Source organism: Meleagris gallopavo, chromosome 15 (assembly GCF_000146605.3).
Source record: "Meleagris gallopavo isolate NT-WF06-2002-E0010 breed Aviagen turkey brand Nicholas breeding stock chromosome 15, Turkey_5.1, whole genome shotgun sequence".
NCBI classification, from domain to species: domain Eukaryota; kingdom Metazoa; phylum Chordata; class Aves; order Galliformes; family Phasianidae; genus Meleagris; species Meleagris gallopavo.
The window spans coordinates 4,188,185-4,210,543 of NC_015025.2; the positions used below are offsets into that span (position 1 = coordinate 4,188,185).

At 38.1% G+C, this 22,359-nt stretch overlaps 1 protein-coding gene across 1 annotated transcript in view; it reads right to left on the reverse strand.

Annotated features, from left to right (window-relative positions):
- Positions 1–22,359, reverse strand: part of TENM2 (teneurin transmembrane protein 2) — a 541,158-nt gene that overhangs the window by 96,020 nt on the left and 422,779 nt on the right. Inside the window, 3 exon segments of the mRNA XM_031555679.1 lie at positions 1,908–2,009; positions 4,537–4,732; positions 12,470–12,675. Coding sequence (XP_031411539.1) covers positions 1,908–2,009; positions 4,537–4,732; positions 12,470–12,675 — 504 coding nt within the window.

The window sequence follows — 22,359 nt, forward strand, 5'->3', positions numbered from 1 at the left end:
AAAAAAAAAAAAAATCAGATGGAAAGTAAAATAATTATCTTTCCATACATGCTACTACTTAAATATAAATGTAAGATTACAGTAAATACATGGTAAATGTATTTAAACAGTTAATATGCTGCAGTAGGTTTAATTTCTATCTCCTTTTAATGCGCTTACTATTCAATCCTGATTTTGATTTCCATCTTCTGAAACTGCTCTCACATATCATCAGAATTCAAGGATGCTAAAAATCCTGTGGACACAAGTACAGGTCTGACACTGGTGAGGCATGCAGTCCTTTACACACTGCTCAGCCTCACAATTCTGGGTATGTCTTACAGTGTGTAGATGAGCAGCTGCGTGCTTGCATATGCACACGAGAATTCTGACAATCCATCCATTTTGTCACATTACATAGTATTTTAGGCTTCTTTGTTCTTTAGAAATACCACAATGTCTGATAAAGAAATACTGACAGAGGTGAAAGAAGCTTCCACAAAACCTGCTTTTGAGGAGAAAGAGACAATGCAATGGACACAGCAGGAACCACAGAGAAAATTCTGAGGGGTTGTAGAAACAGACAGAGAGTTTGACAAATACCGTATAAAAAGATACTCATCTAATGTAGTCTGAATAGACTATTTTCTAGCACATAGAATACAGCGTTACATAGAGGTTTGGTACACAAAGCTGGAGCTCTCCACAATTTAAAATGCAAATGAATTGATTTAAGGGCCATGTATGTGTAGGGAGTGGCAGTGAAGCACACAGTCACTACATGCATACTTTCACAGGTTAACGCCACAGAAATGCATACAGCTGACAGTGTGTATTTAGAGCACACATTTTCACACCATTTATTTTGTAATATACACGTTTCCTCTGTATATTTGCTAAGGGTCTTAATTTCTCAGGTAATCCAACCACATGCACATTTTAAGCACTCTTTAAAATCAGTCAGGCTAGCACTAAGATATCACTAAGATATATTAACTTCCCTAGACCCCTCGGGTCTTTTTCTTTTTTTCCTCCTAATTGGACATTTCTAGGAGGCAAATACAGAGACATAAAATAGAAGTTACTCCCTCCAATATGTTTACAACAGCTATTAAAGGAGTATTTCACAGACAGGCACAGGTATGCCAGCTGCCATCCTACTGCATCAGTGGAAGAGATGGGGCCACAATAAACTATCCTTACCATCATGATCTAAGCAAAACCAAGCAATTTTATAATACTATTCAAGGCATTTCAACAGCTTTTGAATGCCACACTTTTCACCATTTAAAACTAACAACACTACTCCTGTGGAAAACAATGGTAAACACATGATACTTACAGTGGGCCTAAAGCTACATAAACTAAGGAGGCAATATACGCACCAATAGCTTTATAAACTAGAGGCCTTCCTTTACAAATTTTTCTCCTAACACAGCTATTCCAAACTCTCAAGACTCAAGAAAAGGCTTATTTTAAGATTTCACCAAGTTCTTCTAGTCTCCTAGAAAGAAAAGGTGAACATCCTTTGATCAAGAGCAATTGCATATGCAAGACAGCAACAATGAACTAGAAGCATGGCTCAGCCAAGCCAGAATATACATTACATTCTATTAATGAAAATAATCAGTCTTTTATATACATTTGGATTGATGATTATCAGAAAGCATTGATGATAATTTGTCTACGTGTACAGACAATAGGAAATTTTCTGCCATTTCTGCATACTGTTTTTGAGAAAAAGAAGTTGCAGCTATGCAGCAGTGGGGCAATAATTCCATCTGATCATATTTGACTAAGAGAACTAAGAAAAAAATGCATATTGACCAACTTGTATCTGGCTTGGATCCATGCTAACTAGTAGGCACCGTAGATCCATATATCTCAAAGACACACTGTGTTTATTTGTAAACATAGGAAAACGATACCTTTAGCACAATCTGCTCCGTGAAATCCGGGAAAACAGTGGCAGACACCAGAAACACACTCGCCATTGCCATGACAATTCCGTGGACAGTCTTGCACTGAATCTGAAATACAAACATCACAGACACATTAAGTGGTTCCTATTTCACCAATATTCAATGAATTTTCAAAATTATTTGCTTAGTTTTTCTTAACATTATTTTATCTTCAATACTTGGGAGAATACTAAGCGGACAACCAGAGAATGCTAATAATGTTAACAGCACAAATTTCAGGGGAAGCAGAAAGTTACCAGCGTTTATGGTAACATAAGGAAGTGTAGAGAACACGTGACAGCTAAAGGTGGCAAGTCTTTGAGCACCACCAGCACTCAAATTCACTGCTAGCACTCGAGTCCTCTGCTCAAACAGGTAGCCAAAACTGCCTCTTACGATCTTTATACTTGAATTCATATTGTATTTCAAACATAATACTTCAGCAGGAAAATTGACAATCTCCCTCTTACAATATGACTTTGATCTTGCACACCACTGTTCCATGTGGAACTGATTATCCCAAGGAGTCGATCTTCTTTTCTTTCTACAGACACGCAAAGCTTCGTTAAGAAAGCTGACAGAAATGTCTGCTGCACCTGACAAAGAACAGCTCTTTTGCTCCAGCAAACATTACCCTAAAAAAACGCCCCCAAAAAGTCCAAGTAGCAACGCAAGCAGATGACAAAGAGGTCTGTAAAGCCAGAGGGCAAGGTTTAACATCAGGTTTAAGTAACTGAAATGCTGGTGACTTCAATAATCTGTGAAGCATAAGCACACCAGCCTGATGATAATATTTCAGCTGTTTTCCACATTTTGTTATTATTTGGATGACATATATATTTGCTTTGCACAATATGAAGCGGAAATTAAATAACAATTTTGAAATTAATGCTTAGATTATTTTCAATTGAAAGCTGTTGGATTTCATAGGAATATATTTTCAACACTGAATTACTGGAACAAAAATATAAATGGAATGTTGTTACTCTTCACTATAATTCCCTGTTGTTGTGGGTTGCATTGTCCCAAATTAAATGTCAGTCCCAGACACCAAATAAAGAGCAGCTGCAGGACACAGAAAATAAATTTTGGATTTGGAACAATTAGTACCATACAGAGTGCTTTTCTGTCCAGCCAAACTGAAAAGAGGAAAAGGAGTCAAGAGGAACTGTAAATCTAATATCACAGTTGCAGGACACTTAGTAAATAATAGTAATAATAATAATAATATAATAATAATAAAAAGAAACAAAATTTCAAAAAGATGTCTTTATTTTGGCCTCTTTAAATAAATCTTGTAAACAATGAGAAGGAGAACTGTAATGTGTAATGGTCAAAAACATCAATCTGTCTCATGAAGTAGTTTGTCTATAGATTTATTCATTGTTTTGCTTCATGGCACACAATTCTATGTATTGAGAATCATGGCAAACTTACTACTGCCTGAGAGCCAACATCATTTCTGTTATTTTTTCCCCTCTCACATCAGAGAAACCTTCATCTCTCTCTGATCTTTTGATTATGAAATGTCTGATACTGGGTGTGTGTAGAATAACCTGTGAACTGGATAAAACACTATATTTTTCTCTATATTTCAGTCCAATCACTATTATTGCACTATCATATAGTCTACCTGTCCATTAGACCTTTGATACTCTTGAAAGCTGTAGCCCAGGCTAGCCAGCCCTTTTAAGGACAGCTGATCATAGCTGAAGAGTTTCTAAGAAGCCACAGTAGCAGCATACCAAGATATAAGTACAATTGTTTTCGAAGGAGCAGAAAATGCCTTCTATGGCAGATACACAAATACATATAACGTTATGCATAGCACCCAGTAACCCTTTCAAACCAAAATGTTTTCTCATCCCAACTGAAGTTCACAGGAATAGTTAGGTTCCTACTCAATACCACAGTGTTGGATATCCTCCCTCACCTCCTGGGACTTCAGCTAAGAAACTGAATTTTATAATAATGTAAAAGGAAGAAAAAAGCTTCATATCATCAATCACTTAAGGCTGGAAAAGACCTCTAATTATTTTTCATCAGACTCACTCAGTTCAACTTCTTTCAATTTCTCTTTCTCAAAACTAATAGATTTGTGCAATATAGAGCCACTTAACACTTCACCAGCCAGGACGAATAGCATGTAGACTATCTCAGTTTTTGATGCTACTGTGATAAGACTTCCACAGCTCATGAAATGCTCCAGAGATCAACACATCTTCTGACAAAGCATGGAGAGCTTATGCTCAGTTTGGCTTTCAACTAAATGGAAGCCTAATCTTGTAACAAAACCAAAAGCATCTCAGATGATAGGTTGGATGCTCTTCTGCTATTTATTCCATCATGTTGAGATGAATGCCAGCTAGATGCTCACCACTAGATGAACTATAGGAATGCAAAAATCTTAAAAGAAAAATAATGAAATTAAAATCAATACCCCACTGGACCCATTTGAGGTTAATGTTAAGAAAAAATGAACAACAACATAAGGACAAAAAGGCTGATTACTAAAGACTGAGTGAGAGTATTATGACTTTAAGTATAAGAACGTATCAATAAAGAGAAGAAATGCTCAGTTTCTGGAAATACCTACCCAAAATAACTGTACTGAAGGAGACCACTTCTTTGTCCTTGCCATCGTTGTAAAACGCCAGGTGCCACAAGCCCACATCCAAGTACTGAACAAACACAGCTTCATTCTGAACAAGAGTCTGAATACTTCGCCGTTCCCGTGGGGATTCCACCACACTCCATTTCTCTTTCCCATCCAAGCGTTCCATGAAATCATACTGCAGGGTAGGAAAAAGGAAAACAAAACAAAACAAACAAACGAACAAACAAAAAAAAACAAACCAAAAAAACCAAAACCCAAACAAACAGACCAGAATACAGAATGATATCTCAAAATCTCACATAGTCTTTATTAGAAACATCATAAAATGGTATTTCTGGAAGATCGGTTAATATGAAGCTAATATCTACACACAGAATTTTCGTGACTGCTTTCTTAAAAACTGACACAGAATTGTGCATCTTTTCTCTGCACAGGTGATTAAAAATGTACAAGCAGTATTTCTTGACCGATCGAGTTTTGAGAAAGAAGTTAAAATCAATGCTTTGACCCTTCACAAAATTCTAGGTTCCTACAGAGCTGTCAAAGCTGGAGAACTTTAACGTATGAGAGAGGCACCCTTTCCTAAGCAATCACCTGCCATAACTTATTGCTGCAAGATGTACAAATATGTCAGATGTACCTTCAGACATATAATTGAATGGACAACCCCAGAATGCAAAAACAAACAGGAAAGCACAAACAAAAAATGGGTCTGTCTAACACAGTGTAAGTTAGTATCCAATTAAAACATTAAAACACACCGTGAAAATTTGACATCACAGAGCAGTTTGCTTACCTGAGTTTGGATGCAGAACAATCAGGGGTAAGGAGGATACAAGAACCAGAGGGAGCATGGAAAAGGAATAACACAAATCAGGTAGCTGAAGGCATTGAATTTCTATTAAGGAAAACTGAGAATTTCTGTTTGGATGCTTTGGAAAATTACATTAATCTTTGGAAAACAGATGAAGCAGAGCAAGTGATTATTTAGAGTATAAGAGGGATGGCACCATTAATGGTATGAAGCTAAAAAAAGAAAGAAAGAAATTTAAGATGAATGTCAGATAAGCTTCCCATCTATTAAGCTCAGTAATAGCCTCCCAGTGGAGATGCCACTGCATCATACAATTAAACAAAGACTAGAAGAAATATTGGTTAATCTACAATAGGGAATAACTCTGCATAGCAAAGCAGCTGTACCAGAACTCCTAATACTTTTTTTTTTTTTTTTCCTATTCTGTCTTTAAGCTTTGTGATTCTCGTGCTCTCAATCTGATGCTATGCTCAGCTTCCCAGCTCTCATGGCCCCTATCTAAGGGAAGTCCTTAGGAAACAAGAAAAAATATCTCATCTTTTGATAGCTGTATAACAAGTCCCCTATGAAAATACATCTTGTTTTAGACACATTTATCTATCTATGAGTAGATAGAGACAGACATGTCTAAAGAAAGAGATATGTTCAATAAAATATTGTGGAAGTACATGCTTGCTGGCCAGTAGTTTCATTGCACTTCCTTCTGTTATCTCCAGCACGTACTGCCTGTGCTTGTGGCAGTTCTAAGAAACCATACACATTCACTTTGTTTTATTTTAAATAGAAAACTGTCAACCTACATCCAAAAAAGATCCATAAGGGCTGTCTTGTACATTGAATTGCACTCCTGAACATTGAATTCTAGCAAATAATACACAATATGCAATAAAATAACGAAGATTATCCCTTCTTGTAGAAGAGACAGAAGGTTGGACTGATTTAATGAGTTAGTGACATACTGCACATCTATTTCAAGCAGTGATATAAAAGGTGACCTTTCTGTTTGAAATTTTGAGTGGTTATGATAGGAGCAATAGAGCACTCAACAGACTTAGCATTACAAGAAAGGCAAAAGTATGGAGGTACTAGTACTTTCTTTCTAAATACGTGAAACCATGACATCAGTATGCAGCCACAAAGGAAATCCATGACACCACAGGAGTCGGAGCCTGTATCTACCAATGTTGAAGGCTACTGCCACAGTAAGTGCATTAGTCACTCTTCCCAATGCCTTTACTTATGGGAAAGAATAAGTGACGTGAAATAAAGTTTCACCAAACTGTTAAAATCTAATTGCCATTTATCTGCCATTTATTTCACACAGGATTTTCACAGAAAAAGATAAATCAGGTAAATTAATGCATTCAAGCCAATGCACACCAGAGATTTAGAGAATTCTGGCATGTCAGAAACTCTCAGAGCATCCGAGGTGCCAAACACACAGCTATCTATCTCTGAAATCAATGACATTTGGAAATATTACTAAAACCTACTGTCTACCAGTCAGAGGTTAAGGACAGACTCATCACCTCTTTGGGAAATGTTATTGCTTGGGCAACATCTTGGGAAAAAGAAATCTTGTTTCTCAGAACAATCACAAAGGGTCAGCTAGGGAAGTAGCAATAAAAGCTGACATTTCTCACTGGCAACACGCTGTTCATCTCTGCTTATGCTGGCAGGTTCCTCTGCCTCCCCTCTGTTTGATGCTGATTCTACCTCATATAGCAGAGAAGGCTCAGCAGTTGGCAAGATCGAAGGGGAATAGTACTCAGCCTGAAACTGCCTGAAGTAGTTTTAGCTGCAGAATCTCTTTTCACAATGACAGGTGTGACCTAGAGAGAGCAGGTCTCTTGGCATGGCTCCCCATAAGGCTGTAATTTTAACTACACACTATAGAGACTCTTTAATTAAACCGTGAAGAACTATTTCATGCTCAGGCAAAAGTGTAATGACTAAACATCAATAACTTTATGACTTGTGAAGCACCACTGCAAATTGATGTAGAATATAACAATAAATGTTTATCCCTCTCTGGATTCCTCAGGACTGTGAGAAAAAGAAAGAAGATAATTCATTTGCTGCTGCTTCCCAGCATGTACAATGAAGTACTGGGTACGTGCACCCCAAAATCTGAAATCCCTGACCAAATGATCACTGAGAAGGTCATAACCAGATATGATTTCTTTCCATGGTTGGCTGGATCATCATTTTGTTTCTCGCTGCCCTGTTGATTTTCTGATTTACTCCACTTGCATGATTAATTACCATTATTTACCACTGTTCCAAAAATATCACTTTTGCTTTAAAGCCACCTGTTGGCAAACACGTGCAGATTGGAAGACACATCGAGAAACAAAAATACTTTCATGATCAGTAAGAAGCTACTGTGTAATTTTTTAATCTAACAAGAACAACTACTGAGGAAAACTAAACTGCACATACTAGGATCTAGTCAACTATCAAAACCAGCTCTGAAGCAGTTTTTAATTTTCACTGGCTTTTTTTTTTTAATGATCCTTTATATTTTGCGGCTTCATTCAGAAAGTCACACTAAGAACAACTAAAATCAGGCCAGAAACAAAATGCACCAGAAATCAGAAATGACGACATCTCACAGTTCAGTTTTGCAGGGGAGAGTAGTCACTATGATTAAAGCTCTATATCAAGAAGGCTACTTCTTCAAGCAAATTCCAAATTCATGCTTTCCATGACTGCTCATTTATTTTACTACACAGCATACCAAAACCCTACTGCATACTTTTATTTACAAACCTAAATCTCACGCTAAGTTCTTTCTGGGCAATTTGTTTTTATAATTTCTTCCTTCAGTGCTTCTATCTTCCTCTGATGCATTTTATTCACGGGCTAATAAGGTCTTCCTTTTCCCAGTAACCATGAGGAGTCAGAAAAACAGTTTGGGAACACTGCATGTATGATAGTGACTACATTGCACAGCGTCATCCACAATGCCATCCACTGCACAATGCCACACATCTGTTCGTAAGATCTGTTGAGAACAGCTGCCTGCCAGAAGAGAACGAGTTGTAAAAGCATCAAGAAGCAAACAGCTCTCAGGCCCTGGAACACAGTCTTTTCTTAGATTTGAAACCACTTGCATACTACCACAAAATCATTAACAGTCTTTGAAAATAGGAGCTGAAAAGAAAGAGCTATTAGAGCTCTTGTCTTAATAATGGATGTGTCTTCAGATGGGGAAAAAAAGAAGAAGAGAGAAATGAAAAAGAAGAAGAAAAAAGCATATCTGGCATTGTGGCTAGCATTCATCTTATGCTAAAGCCCTGTAAGAGCTACAAAGCCAATAATAAAACAAATGTCAGGGAAACTTGTTTGCAAAGTGCTTTAAAATTAGTTCTTTATCAAATCCAGTTGCTAATTATTCATTAAAATACACCCATGAAACATCTGACCCACAGAGCCCACAGCCAAGGAGCTTATTGCAGCATTTAAATGTGCATCTTGACTGTGACACAATACAACGGGTGCAGTGCAGCACAGCATTCACAACAGCACAGTCATCATCACAGAGCTCTGAAGTGACCAGATCATCTTCCAGCTACAGTAGTGGCTGGGAAGCAAGGTAACACTGAAGCTCTTCAGCTATTCTCATTGTTTCAACTAAAGACAGTTCTAAATCAAAATGGTTTTCATTAAATAGAAAACGCTGCTGCAAATGGAGGCAAAACAACTCCATGCACTGCCTTCACCAGACATGGCAGGGATGCTTCTATATGGTTACTTTATTTCATGCATCATTGGGAATATTTTAACAACGTGTAGTAACATAATTGCTGTAATCTCTGCAGGATCACTTCATGCATTGTTTGACATTTACAGTTCATTTTCCATACATTATCAGTTTTATTAATTCAACTATCTTCTATGATCCTTCAAGCCTGCACCGCACATTTTTCTAATTCTATGCAGTACGATATAGATTGGAAGAATTTTCTTTGAAAGCAATGCGTTTCTTTTTCTAGTCTGCTTGCCACTCAAAATATTTTCTCTCCTCTAGAGCTCCATTCCCCATGCATGGCACACAACTGCTTCTAGAGAAGTTTACAGCTACATCAGTTTGACTGACTGAACTACGCATCTGGAATATCTGCTAAACGCTTCTACTGAGAAGGTTAAATCTCAGTAGGGCCCACAGACAGGAACTGCATCTTGTTGTCTCAGGTTAATCATGTATCTAATTTGCTGATTATTGACTTACTCCCACAAAGGATTTTGCTAGGCTTGACATATCAGCACTGATCAGTGATGAACTGTCAAGTCAAGTTGTTCTCTGCTTTACAGTTCATGTCCCTAACTTGCAGAAACAAGGATTTCAAATTTCAATTCTAAAATATTGCCTGGTGTTAACTTCAGACTATTTTCACTAACACAAAACCATTCTGCTTCTTTCTGTAGAACAGGTCTTCCTTTCACCAACTCCAGTGTGTAACAGCTTGCTTTTCTTTTTCCGGGAGCAGTTTGGGTGGATTTTGATACAGCAATCTTCTGCTGTATTATTCCCACCGAAAAGCACCAAGAACTTGCACCAATATAGGATTCCATTATGCAGTTATGGAAGAAGGCTGGAACTGCTTCCACTAACTAAAGACTGGAAATGAGGTTCTCTGAGGAGGATTCAGGCTAAGTTGGAAACACAGTTGGTATTTCTCGTTATTTAATTTATCAGAAAGGTTATGAAATTCATATCCAGTGCTCAAAAGGTTTAGCGAAGGCAAGAATGGAACTCTGCTTGATCCTAGCTTCTCAGACAAGAACATTATAATGAAACCTGGAACAAATATAGCTGAACACAGTGCAATAGAAATTAATGTTTGGCTTGAAGTAAAAACTATATTTATTTTGTACTACCACTTACTTTTCTTCTAAGAGATAGAGGCATACCTCCACTATGTGATAGTTAGACAATTATAATTAACTTGTAATTACATAAAATCTTGATGGTCATTTTGGAGCTTTGGTTGCCCTAAGCTAGTTTTACTTTGTGATTTATACTTTTGTTTGTTTTCATTATTTAAATTCCTGGGTGATTTTCCATGGTGGAATGATATGGGAAAGACAGCACCAAAATTCTGCATTGATGAGACATGCTCAATAAATTATGTCATTGCCTCATGTGCAGCTTATGATCCATAGACATTATCTTGCCCGAGACAACGCACTGAAACACAAGTGCCAAAACATCCTCGAGGGAGGTCCCAGCCTTGGATCATATTCTCGGTGGACATCTTCTATGATGGATGGATGTCTGAAAATGGCTGAAAATTATTCAGCATTATATAAAAATCTTCCCAATTTATCTATCTTCGCATAGAACTTCAGGATGTTATATACAAGCTCTTGGCTGTATGGAAAACAAACCACTCGCCCTTCTTCATTTGTGGTCCGCTGGTCTTCATTTCTTACCAGTCAGACATATCTGGATATCAGATACATACAAACATTTGGTAACTCATAGAAGAATTCTTAACAGCATACAAGAAGTCAATGGAGTTTGCATAATCATAAAGCTGCTTGCTCACCTATTCTTAAAAGCAGAAGTCATAAATCCATGCAAACCTTTTCTCTCAATTCTACCCAAATCAGCTTAAAAATTTTGGATTTCAATTCAGACTTCAGCCAAGGAACAAGAGCCAATGCAAACTAGTCCCATAATAAGCAGATCCCAAATTCAGTTAACACAGGTGTAGTTTTCCATACCTGTGGAAAGAAGATACTCCTTCTATCATGACTTTGTGCATGCACATGGACGCTGTTCTCTCAGGGCTGATACTTCCTTGCAAGCAATATGAAAACACTTTCTTTGTATGACAATACAGTTATGTTGAAATCTCTCTGCATTTGCTTAATCATTTATGTAACTGCAATCTGCTTTGCCAAATGAAAACATACTATCAGTTCTTGGAGACCTGGACAAGGCACCTGTGAATGTTGAAAAGGCTTTTCCTCAAAGTTCTCAATTTGATCTCTGGAAATCATAAACTAAATCAAGCATTTAAGTGTAGCTGGTGATTTTTTTTAATGAAGAACTGATTTTCAGCAGCAAGGATATGCATGAAGTAAAGGTTCCTTTCCAAAAGCTGGTTCCTATTTCTCCTTCCCTTGTTCTCTAAAGAATGGAGGCTCTTTCCTTTCAGTATGTGCAACTGCAAAATATTATTGCTCATTACAGTTCTAATCTAAATAAATGAGAATCTTTCTATTCACATTAATGACTTTAAATGTATTTTTTCCTCTTTGCAAAATAAAGTATGTCACTTTATTATTACAGCAAAAGAAATCTAAACACCACTGCACAGCCTAGAGGAAGAAGGTACATAAATTTGGTCACACTGTAAGGCTATCTTTATCTACACCCTTAATTATGCACTACAGAGTCAATGCAAAAAAAGCAGCGGCGCAGCGTTTTCATCTTGTAGTCAGTTAGAAATTAAGAACTGTGATTCCAAGCTGCAAGACCTGCCCAATCTCTGAGATATTAAGCCTAAATACCACCTTTGATGGAAAAATAGTAAAATTAAAGCTTGCCAGACATGGCCACTGTGTTCTGTCCTCTAATATGGTTGGGTAGCAGTGATGCCCAAGCCTTTTGTGTGCTCAGCAATACTGTCAAAATCCTGTGAAATCTGAAACTTCTACAAAGGCCAAAAATGATATGTTATCAGATCTAGCTGTGCTGCATTCCAACTGCATATAGTGTTTTGATATTGTGAATCTGACCACCCTGACTTACCATTTTGGATGGGCGTGTAACTGGATAGTTTATTGCAACTGATTCCACAGTTTCCTCAGAGATTTAAAACCTTTCATGCCAAACTGAAAGCAATTTTAAAAACCTGACTAGCAAGAACATCATGCTTGGTTATTTCATTCATCAAGATACTGTTAAGGTGTGTAATAACTTAGAAATCTTAATATCAGGGCAAATATCAAAAATAGAGTCATCCCCAAAATACCACACAGAATCCCTAAACTTAAGCTCCAAAAGCTCAAACGTGAACCTAACAAATTCTCCCAACTTCTGAATTTTCACACGTGAAGCCAAGAAATACATGGATAAAGTACCTGTGCATGTGATGGTGGCAGTCCTCTTCTTATATAAACACCAAAAAGAGCATCCTTCCCTAGGGATATGTTGAACTTCAGGAACTGTGGCTGGCTGATATGGATCTGAGACCTCCAAAAAACTCCAGGGGGCACTTCTTGGGTGACCTTGCGGCCAACTTCTGTTTCTCCACTATCTATGCTGCTATTCCTAGTGACCCACGGTCCTATAAAATAAAAACAAATATAAATCAACTATAAATCAAATGAGATAACTGCTTTTAATAAAGGCACTTTTAGCAGTGACATTCAAGAACAACATCTGTAGCAATGCTGCTGTTTAAATCAAATTGCGACCTTCCTAATTTCATCCAATCTGTTGCTGTTTCAATAAAAAAGGAAGAATTTGGTCCATATATGCTAAGAAAGAAGGCTTTGAACCTGTTTCTGTGGAGCATCTGCAATCTTCTAATTCCTCTGAGCCTTCAATTCTGTGACTGCTTAGAGACTCATTTAAGCACACAGAAATCTCCTTTTGCACTTTTCAGCTGTCTTCTATGCAACCAGCATAGCAAATTTCAGAAAGGTGAACTGAAGGTGTAATTTCAATCTTAATGAACTGATTGCAAATTTTATTACTATTGCTTTATATAGCAAAGCAGTCCAATAAATCCCCATTCACAGACAATAGAATTGGTAGAAGAAATGAAATGCACAGAAGAGGATTTAGAGAACAATTTCTATACTATAACATGTGTCTTCTTATTCTTCAAAGAAAGTTAGTATAGCTCAATTCACTGCCTTTTAATTCTCTGTCTGAAGCAGTGAGGCTATCTATAGGTCTCTCTCTTCCCCACAGATAGTTGCAGGGTTAGCTAAAATCCATCTTTTGATGATTCTTCAGCATGCATTATTGAAGCCAAGATACAAGGCCCTTCTGGTTGAGTGCTCTGGCTTCCAGCCCCTGAAACAGCCTTTAAAACTTGGTGTGAATCTCTTCTGCTTGGCAGCTGATCAGGATGGTTCTGAGGTTACACACTTTAAACACAGAGTGTGATAGGTGAAGAGTTAGCAGTGCTTTCAAGCTACAGCATACAACATTTCATTTTATGCCCTATATCCTCACTGACCTGGTGATAAGTCCATATTTTAATTATTGTAACAGATACTAAAAAGGCCAGAAAAAGACAAATTTCTGTTGCCATCACAGAAGACTAAAGGTGTCATTAATATCTCTGTTGATGCATACTGGATGGTACCAATACCTCAGGATTTGTTAAAAGCTCAGCTGTTTACTTCATGTTTTTGTCATGGTGAAACATCGTTTTCAATACGTAGCAAGCTACTGCTGAGATGTTTTCCAGCACTGTGTGAACGTAACAGGATGGCACAGAATAACATATAATTCCAGCAGGTAAGTACATAACAGCTTTTGTGCCCTGGCTATCCTTAATTGAGAGAGCTGCACTCTCTCATTTGCTTCATTTCTGGTTCCAAATGATCTGTTAGCAGCACTTACACTTGTACATAATGAAACAGATATGTTGGCAGTGTCTTCAAGTGGTAAAAGAATGATTTGAACACCAACTGTTACTCAGTTTTTGGTAAATTTTCTTTTTTCATTTTCTATGCGAATGGATCAATCAGACATATATTTATCATTACAGCTCTTAAAGCAATGAAAGATATGCAAAGACAGCCTGCAAAGAAGGGAGAATTAGTTGCTGACTAATTAGTTAGTCCTGCAGTTGAAGAGAAGCCTTCAAAGAAAAAGCTATTTATGGTAGCATGACGATAAGCATTACTGTTACGATAAAGGCTGCATAAGGAGTAAAGGTGAGAAGATCAATACACCAGCACTTCTTCCAATATTCTGAATCTATTCACTCATCAATGAATAATCTGAATTCTGTATTTTCAATTCAGTTGATTTCATGACTGCAACAAAGTCACTTCAGTCCATCAACTCCAGTGCAAATCTTTGAAAGATGTAGTCTATTGAGCCAGATGGAGAGCAGGTGTGAATCTGTAGCTCAACTCTGCCTCACCTTAACAGCCATTCTCTCCCCTCCAGCCCCTGCAATGGAATCTGCTTGTTGTTTTGGTTCTTTTGAAGCAATACTTTATTGATCCAACTCTAGCATTCAATGGAACAGTGGTCCTGTACAGTCAGAGATATGGTTTGTGTCAGCAGCACAAATCCAATGTTCCAAGCAGGTAGAAAAAAAAAAAAAGAAAAAAAAGTAGCTTATAGTTACATTTACCTCATGTCATAAACATTGCACACCTAATCAGAGCTACTAAGTCCTGAGCCAGCTACCAACACAGCACTACAGCTTAAGACACAGAGCAAATTTTAGAGAAACGAATCCTTGTTCGAACACTTTAAAATTGGCGTGGGGTTATAATGACCTTATGCTGCATCTGATTTGCACATTTTGGTCAACAAATTTCAGCCTACATAATAAAGCAGAAGGCAATACTTTCGGAGCAGCATTTGTATATTCACTTGAGTTACTTTGCAAATAAGTTTACTTCCTACCATTAAAAGACAGATCTTCAATAGAGAGGCTCGAGTTTTAGTACTTTTGGCTGAATTTAGCCTAAGCCTCCTTTGTATTTACAAATTCTGTTCTGTATTTCTAACAGAGAAAGGCTATTTTCCAGGAGGATCTAACCACATAATACATCAACCAAGCTTAGAAGAGAATATTCTAGTCATCAAGAGGACCAGAGTTACATTCACACTACTTTGGTGTGCACCTCACAGGTGATAATATATTGAATGTCAAACCTACAAAAAAAATTACTTTAAATGGTAAAATGTCAATTTATTTTTCTCATGAAAATAATTAAGCTTTAGTGTAAAAATTGCTTAAAATGGCAGTTAAGACCAGCAAACTAACAAGGAATAACCCAGGCTCCTAAAACTACTGCAATTCAGTTTGGTTTGGCATTATTTTCAGAAGCACCTCCCCATAGATGTTATTTTCTCGCTCTACTACATAGGTGACCTACTTTCTACTTGTCCAAACCACTCCTTCCAGAATATTTCAGTGTTTCAAGAAACTCCACTTAGCAATTCCTAAGGACTGTGACAGCTGGAGGAGTTCAACTCAGTAGAGAATTTTAGAAGTGAGTTACATGAGCATTTATCAAGTGATAGACACGTGATGAAGATACACTTAACCCCTCAAAAAAAAAAAGAACAAAGAATGGAATGGATGGATGACTCCTTAGTTTCAAGTCTTCATTTTTGGAGTAATGCATATCTCTGCTCTGCATCCAGCCCATGCCATGAGCATGGGAAATTTAGCTGCTGCCTTCTGTCTGGCATGCTGGAAGAGACCCTTATTTTTAATTTTAAGATTTTAATGCAACAATTCCTGCTTTTATGGCTCTAGGTTATAATGCTGAAGATGTAAGACTTACATGTTTGGAGTCATGTCAAAATATTTTCAATTAATTTGTTGGGAAGGTTTAAGTCCAGGAAGCAAGCAGAGCTCTAGTGACTATGCATTACTGAATATATTTTCATAAATTCCTGCTGAATTATTCTCCCATTGTTAAAAAACACAAAACGGACACAAGCATTTTGGCAGGACTTCTTGCTTTGTCACCAAGCTGGTCATCATCGTGACACTATAAGATCAATACTTGTAAAACAAATATTAATCATCATCTATTACAAATTCTCCCTTTTAACAGTAATTCAGTCACATAAAAAATAGCAAAGGAAGGGTCTCGACATTGGCTGCATCATGTCCCTTACACCACAAATTATAAATAAAGGAATGAAACGCCAAGTACACATGGCCACTGATCCACCTCTTAGCCAACTGACTGCAGTTTACTTCTTTAAAACTTAAGAAGCAGAACACCATCATCCTAGCTTTACATTTACAAGAGCTTTGTTGCACTAACGGCTTCACTTAAAAACTTTGTCTCTAGAGACTCTTAAAGTAAACCTCTTTTATCGCTTCCTTCAGTCTTCACCTCCTAATGCAGAGCATGCATCTTTCCACCTGATTCACTCCCTCCAGCTATTTTTAGAAGCTTTTCCATTTTGATGGACCACTGCAGATCACATTCAAAGAACATAAACTGCAGTTAAGTGAAGTTACAGATGTGACAGACTGACAAATCTAAGAAAGACCAAACCAAAGAACTCGTATTACCGTGAGCAAATAAACCCCCAGATCATTCTCTCTGCTGAGGGTGGCTGTCTTTAGTTTGTTTATTCTTGAGTTTAGTTTTGTTTATTCTTGAGTTTAGTTTTGTTTATTCCATGACTCTATGGATACTTGATTTTTTCCCCTGCGATTTCCTCTCTATAAACATCTGCAAAAAGAGAGTTTTAAAAGCGTACTTCTCCTCCTTACCCAGGGGAGTCATTTCAATCTCTCAGTCAAACATATATTTATCAACTAAATAACACTTATTCATTTAAACTGCTGTGTTATTTACCCAGTCGAATTACTATTTTGGCATATACATCTGAAAAGACTGTTTTAGCGCTCAAGTATGTTTGCCTTTGGAGCTATCAGACAGGCGATACATGACAACAGCGAGGCAAACTCCCCCACTTGTCAGTTGGCCTCATCTTTGAGCTGGAGGTCAGCCTCAAGGTGGCAGCTGATACGACGTGCCCATTCAGCCTCTGATTTAAATTACGTCAAGCAGTGTCAGCGATGCAGCAGAACTGCACCTACACCGAGACGAGAAAACTTGGGGTTCGCAGGCTGCTCCGCCACATCAGAGTCAGAATTTAAAACAATAAAAATTGAATCTGGCTACTGCCAGTGTCCTGCTACAGATATCACGTTTAAATAGCAATTACTTCAGTCCTTTGATTGTGTGCCTTTCTAACAGAGATGGCTGCAAAAATGTATCTTGATAATATGTTTGAAAAATATGTGGCAAAATAACCATCCCAACACATCCGTAACAAACTACCAGAACAATCTGGATAATCTCGAATTAATTACGAGGAATAAATATCACCACGATGGTTAAAGAGCTTTCTCCTTCACTTCTCTCCCGGTACCTCTCCACTTCTTCGCTGCAGAGATAGCTTTCCTTTTCTTTAAATCTAACTCATTTTTCTGTTTTCGTATCACCAGAGATTTTTACAGTTGATTCAGAATTCCAATGAGCTGTATGGTATCACTGTGTAATCACTCAATAAAGAAAATAAATATATGTAAGCACTCAAAAATGTATTCCGCCGATTTTCTTCCAAAAAACAAATGATGATAATTAATAATGTTTTTAATGATGGACATTTTTCTCCACCTAAGTTTGTTATTCATATGACCAGGCATTTCTTATTATTTCAGAATTGAAAAAAATAAGTCAATCAGTATTATGCATTACTATCTCACTTATTAATTCCTCTGTGAACCTACACTTCAAAATACCTACTGCTAATTCCTAGGACCCAAGTGAAAAACAGGTAAAATAGATTGACCGCTGATGCAAAACAAATTCCTAGAACTACAATAATGTAAGAAGCCAGGAAATGAGGGTTTGTCTGCAGAAGCTGCTATGACACTTCTTGAACTTGGGTTACGCTGAAGATGCTGAGGTAATAACAAGCTCTATTTAGTGAAGAGGAAGGAGGCTCCTGAATTTGTATGAGCTTCCAGGAGTCCAGCAAAACAGCATCTGAAACAAAGTCAGCATCGGGATTTTTGGCCAGGATAGCATATTTCTATTGTGCTGAAAGAAATTCTGCAAAGGAGCCATCTGCTTAAGACCACTGCTCTGCCTCAGCTGCAGCCAAGCAATCTGGCCCTGCGGGTGGAATTAAGAAACGTCTCTCTGCCACTCTGATACACCCAGAAACATAGGCACATTTTCACATTCCCATGGGCACAGCTTCACAAGATTTGTTGTTTTCAGAATCAAAAGCAAATTATAACTGAAATGAAACGAAGGGCTGTTAGTTCCCAGCATTAAGCAAAGAACAGATTAGCACGGATTCCTGCATCACTGCAATAGTCATCTCTGACGGTGTATAGTACAGTTCACCAAGTAACTCTGAACACAGCAACTCATACCATCATCGTCAACACAATCACAGCAAGTAGAAAGAATTCCTCTTCTGCTCTGCTGAACTTAGTCATACACTTTGCTTATGCTTTGGCAGCCCTGGAGACTGGTGTATTTTCAGAAGACCACATCTGCCACCCTTCATAGGGTCCACATTACTATTCCTGCTCACTAACAAGTTAATTAAGATCTAACTCACATTAGCCACATAAAATTTGGTAAGATTAATCCACCTGGAAAATGACGGCATGTCTTGATTAAACTGAATGAAGATAACAGAAGTGACATTTAAAATACATTGATTGTTATTACATTTTGATCATCTGTTCAAAGCGTCCAAAAGGAAACAGTTGGAACCAAAAGATGCATGCAGTTTACACTGTTAATGAGCTTTGAGGTCTGGTTTCTTGTTTTTTGTTTTTTAAACTTTAAATTTTCTGAAACACGACAATGAAGTCCCTCCTCATGACCCCCAGTCCTGATACTTTCTGATGACTGGGGCATTTTCAGAGTCATTGTTCCTGGAACTCAGGTCAGGGACCAACCTGTTTCACCTGAAACCCAAGCAATATGTAAAGATTCTTTCAATCTACAGTATTTATAATTCCTTCAGTGCTGCTCGTCTGCTGCTCTGATAACAAAATATTTTAAATATTGAAAAAACACTGCTGCATGCAAACCTTTCAACTCTTTCTCAACATAATATGGAAAGAGATGAAGACAAGCTACACAGCTTCACAATGACTGCAGACTTCAGTTTTCCATACCAATGCAAAGCAAATTTCTGCTAAATGAGTAGAATTCCATTTTTTGTCTCCCTACATCTGATAGGTTTTAGGCATCCATCTCAAGCAAGTAAGTTCAGACAGAAGACAGTGTAAAATTTAACAGAAGACTTACATTTCTTCATTTTGTCGTTGCCACTGTATGTACTGAACATGATAACTGGAAATAAGTGTTCTTCATTGGTGATAACTGTATTTTTGAAATCCACATGCCTTGGCGGACTTAGTAAACTGCCTCACTTACTGAGATGAACCTGGATGAAGCTGGTTGGTTCAAAGAAACACAAACCCAGGAATATCTGACTATCAGAACATACATTCAAATCTGCTTTTTCCAATTAGTGAACACATATATAGTAACCAAAGTGATCTTTCCTTGCCTATAATTGCCTTTGGTATCTTTTAAAATGCTCATTTCTAGGGTCGATCTTGTACTTTGTTTTTCAGCTTTATGGAGCCTTAATTTAGCAAATCATAAAAGTAAAAAAATATTAGAAGAAATTCTTGATTTTTGTTTTTAAAGTAATATAAAATCTGATGAATTTGTGAGTACACCAAAGACAATATATCAACAGAAAAAAATCTCTAAATACCGCAGTCGGGATTGCAGCTGGAGCTACTTTGGATAGTTCCACATGAATTACACTTATCTCAGGTGCACTCTGAAATGATTAAAGTTGACTTTTATAGTACATTCTGTCAATTAGAAAGGAAACTGCACATACTGTCAGGAAATGTGTCCAGCCTGCTATGTAATTTTAAGTTTAGAATGTATTCATAGCACAGACTAACAGAATCCAGGCACATGAAAGCACTGTAAGGTCACTTAGTTCACCTGTTGGTGAAGAAATGATTGTTCCCAAACACTCTCTTTTTCCTTTTTTCCACTTCTAGATTGATTACACCAAAATTCTAACATTATCCTTCTGTAATAGTAATAGACCAACAGGCTTCACTCTCAGATTTTTTTTTCATAACATCTATCCCATTTCTGTAGCAATTCCACAACTCCAAGGCAGCACCAACTTTTGTTTTTTAATGCACTATGAAGGACTACTGCCTTACCGCTTGTTAAGAAGGTAAAATCTCCTTAATGTGTCGATTAATCTAAACCTGGAGTTCAGCACAGCTATGAGAGCCTAAAGGCAAAGGAAGTCATCCTTGGCTTTCCTGCAGTCAGAGCATGGTGGACTTCCCCTGCAGTTTTACAGCAGCACTGAGGACTTTTCTTCCCGTTTCATTTGCTTGTTCCTTTCAGACAACCCCAGCATCAGCAAGACGTAGTGTGCAATTACAAAAAATGTGCGATTGTGTTTTCTTAACAGTGAATTTTGTTTTCATTCTGATAAGAAAATGTGGTAATAATGTAATTCACGTTTCCCTTAAATTGCATTTTTATTATTTCTTACCTAAATTCAGTCTCTTAATAAGGAACAAGCAGATCAAATTGAAATATCTGCCTCTTTCTCCCTGTCTGAATTGCTCTTCTTTAAAATGCCTTACTTGCTGAGTAGGCACAGCTTGTGTTTAAGTGGCTGTTTTCAGACTAGGGGTTAAAGGTTTCTTTGGGAGAGCCATGTTTTGAAAAGAATGGCTTCATCCTGAGCTGTGTCAATTATAAAAAGGTCACTCTCCACAGCCAGAGTCCTGAAAATGGTTGTTGTGTTAAAAGCTGTCAGAGGCTCTCCTAAAAACTGCTGGGGTAGCAATATTAACTTGAACATAATAGAATGAATGGTGAGGTAGAAAAACTTTTCGCTCTTCCCTGCTACAAGAATGTCTGTTTCAGATATTCCTTGTGCTCACCCAAGCCTGTCATTCCCATTACTCCTCTGTGGAAGATTACTTACCTAAATATTTTCTCCTTCCTCCTACAAAATCATCAACATTTCAGGAACCTTCTACAAAATGTCAGAAGAAAACTTTTCCAACACACTCTGAAGAAGCCCAACTGCAGCAATTTAAGACATAACTAGCAGCGCTGCCTCCTGTCTCCTCCACAGGAGGCTACCAATCCCCAACAGCCGGCATCTCTGTCTCTTGAAATGTGCAATGCTAATTAGAGTAGGGTTGGGATGCACTGCCAGAATTTGCACTGCAGTGCCCCAGGCAGACGAGAACATTCAAATTCAACAATTCTGCTGCCCTACATTTGCACAGGGATGGCAACAAAAAGCTGCAGGGGAGGGAATTTGGAAATGTGTTAAACACTGCAGTTGTCTGCTAAGTGACCATAATTGAGGTCCTAGGCTCTTCAGGTTCCTGCCTCAAACCATAGGGTCTCTCACCTGTGTGCAATCTGGAAAGAGTTCAGCAGTAACACAAACATTCTGCCAGGTACTTAGGGATGTGCTGTTCATCGACTGCGTGACCTACAGTAGGAGATGGAAGCCAAGCCAACAAGCTGCTGTCTGAAAACCTACAGTTGTCTTGGCTCAACAAGGACGTTGCATTCCAACAAAAGGAGGAAGCCAAAGCTGGTGCCTCCACAGAAAACGTAAAGAAGCAGAGGTGCAGCAAATCTGCAGCTTGTAAAAAAGCCAGGCATGCCGAAGAACCAAACTCAGCTTTGCTCCCAACACCACTTTGGCTGAGATTCGTCCATCCGTCCCATGCACGTGTCCTGCATTAGCACTTGTTAGCTTAAGGCTTGTTTCGGGGAGCAGCAGGCATGGCGTGGGCTGTGGGTTCTGAACAAAGCCATGCTCAGCTCTAAACAAAGCTGTGCTGCAGACCAGCACTCCGTGGCACCTGGAGCTGGGAGGCCACGTTCTGCCCTACTGCTGCTCTGCTGGTAGGAGCCAGGGAAAGCCGCAGTGCTATGTAGCAAACACCTGAACCTCATCATCATAAGAAAGCATTCAATTTAAATGTTTAAAAGCCTCTTTGCGATAATGTAATTTCTCTTTTTTTAACGTATGCCTTCATAGTCTAAGAAAGCGTTTCTGGTCCCAGACATTTCCTCCTCGCTGCCCTCGCTCTTCATTCTCTACGGCACGCGGTTTTCCCTCAAGCAAAGGAATAACGGCAACGTGCGGCGTGCAACGCGCCACAGCGGCACGGGCCGGGGCT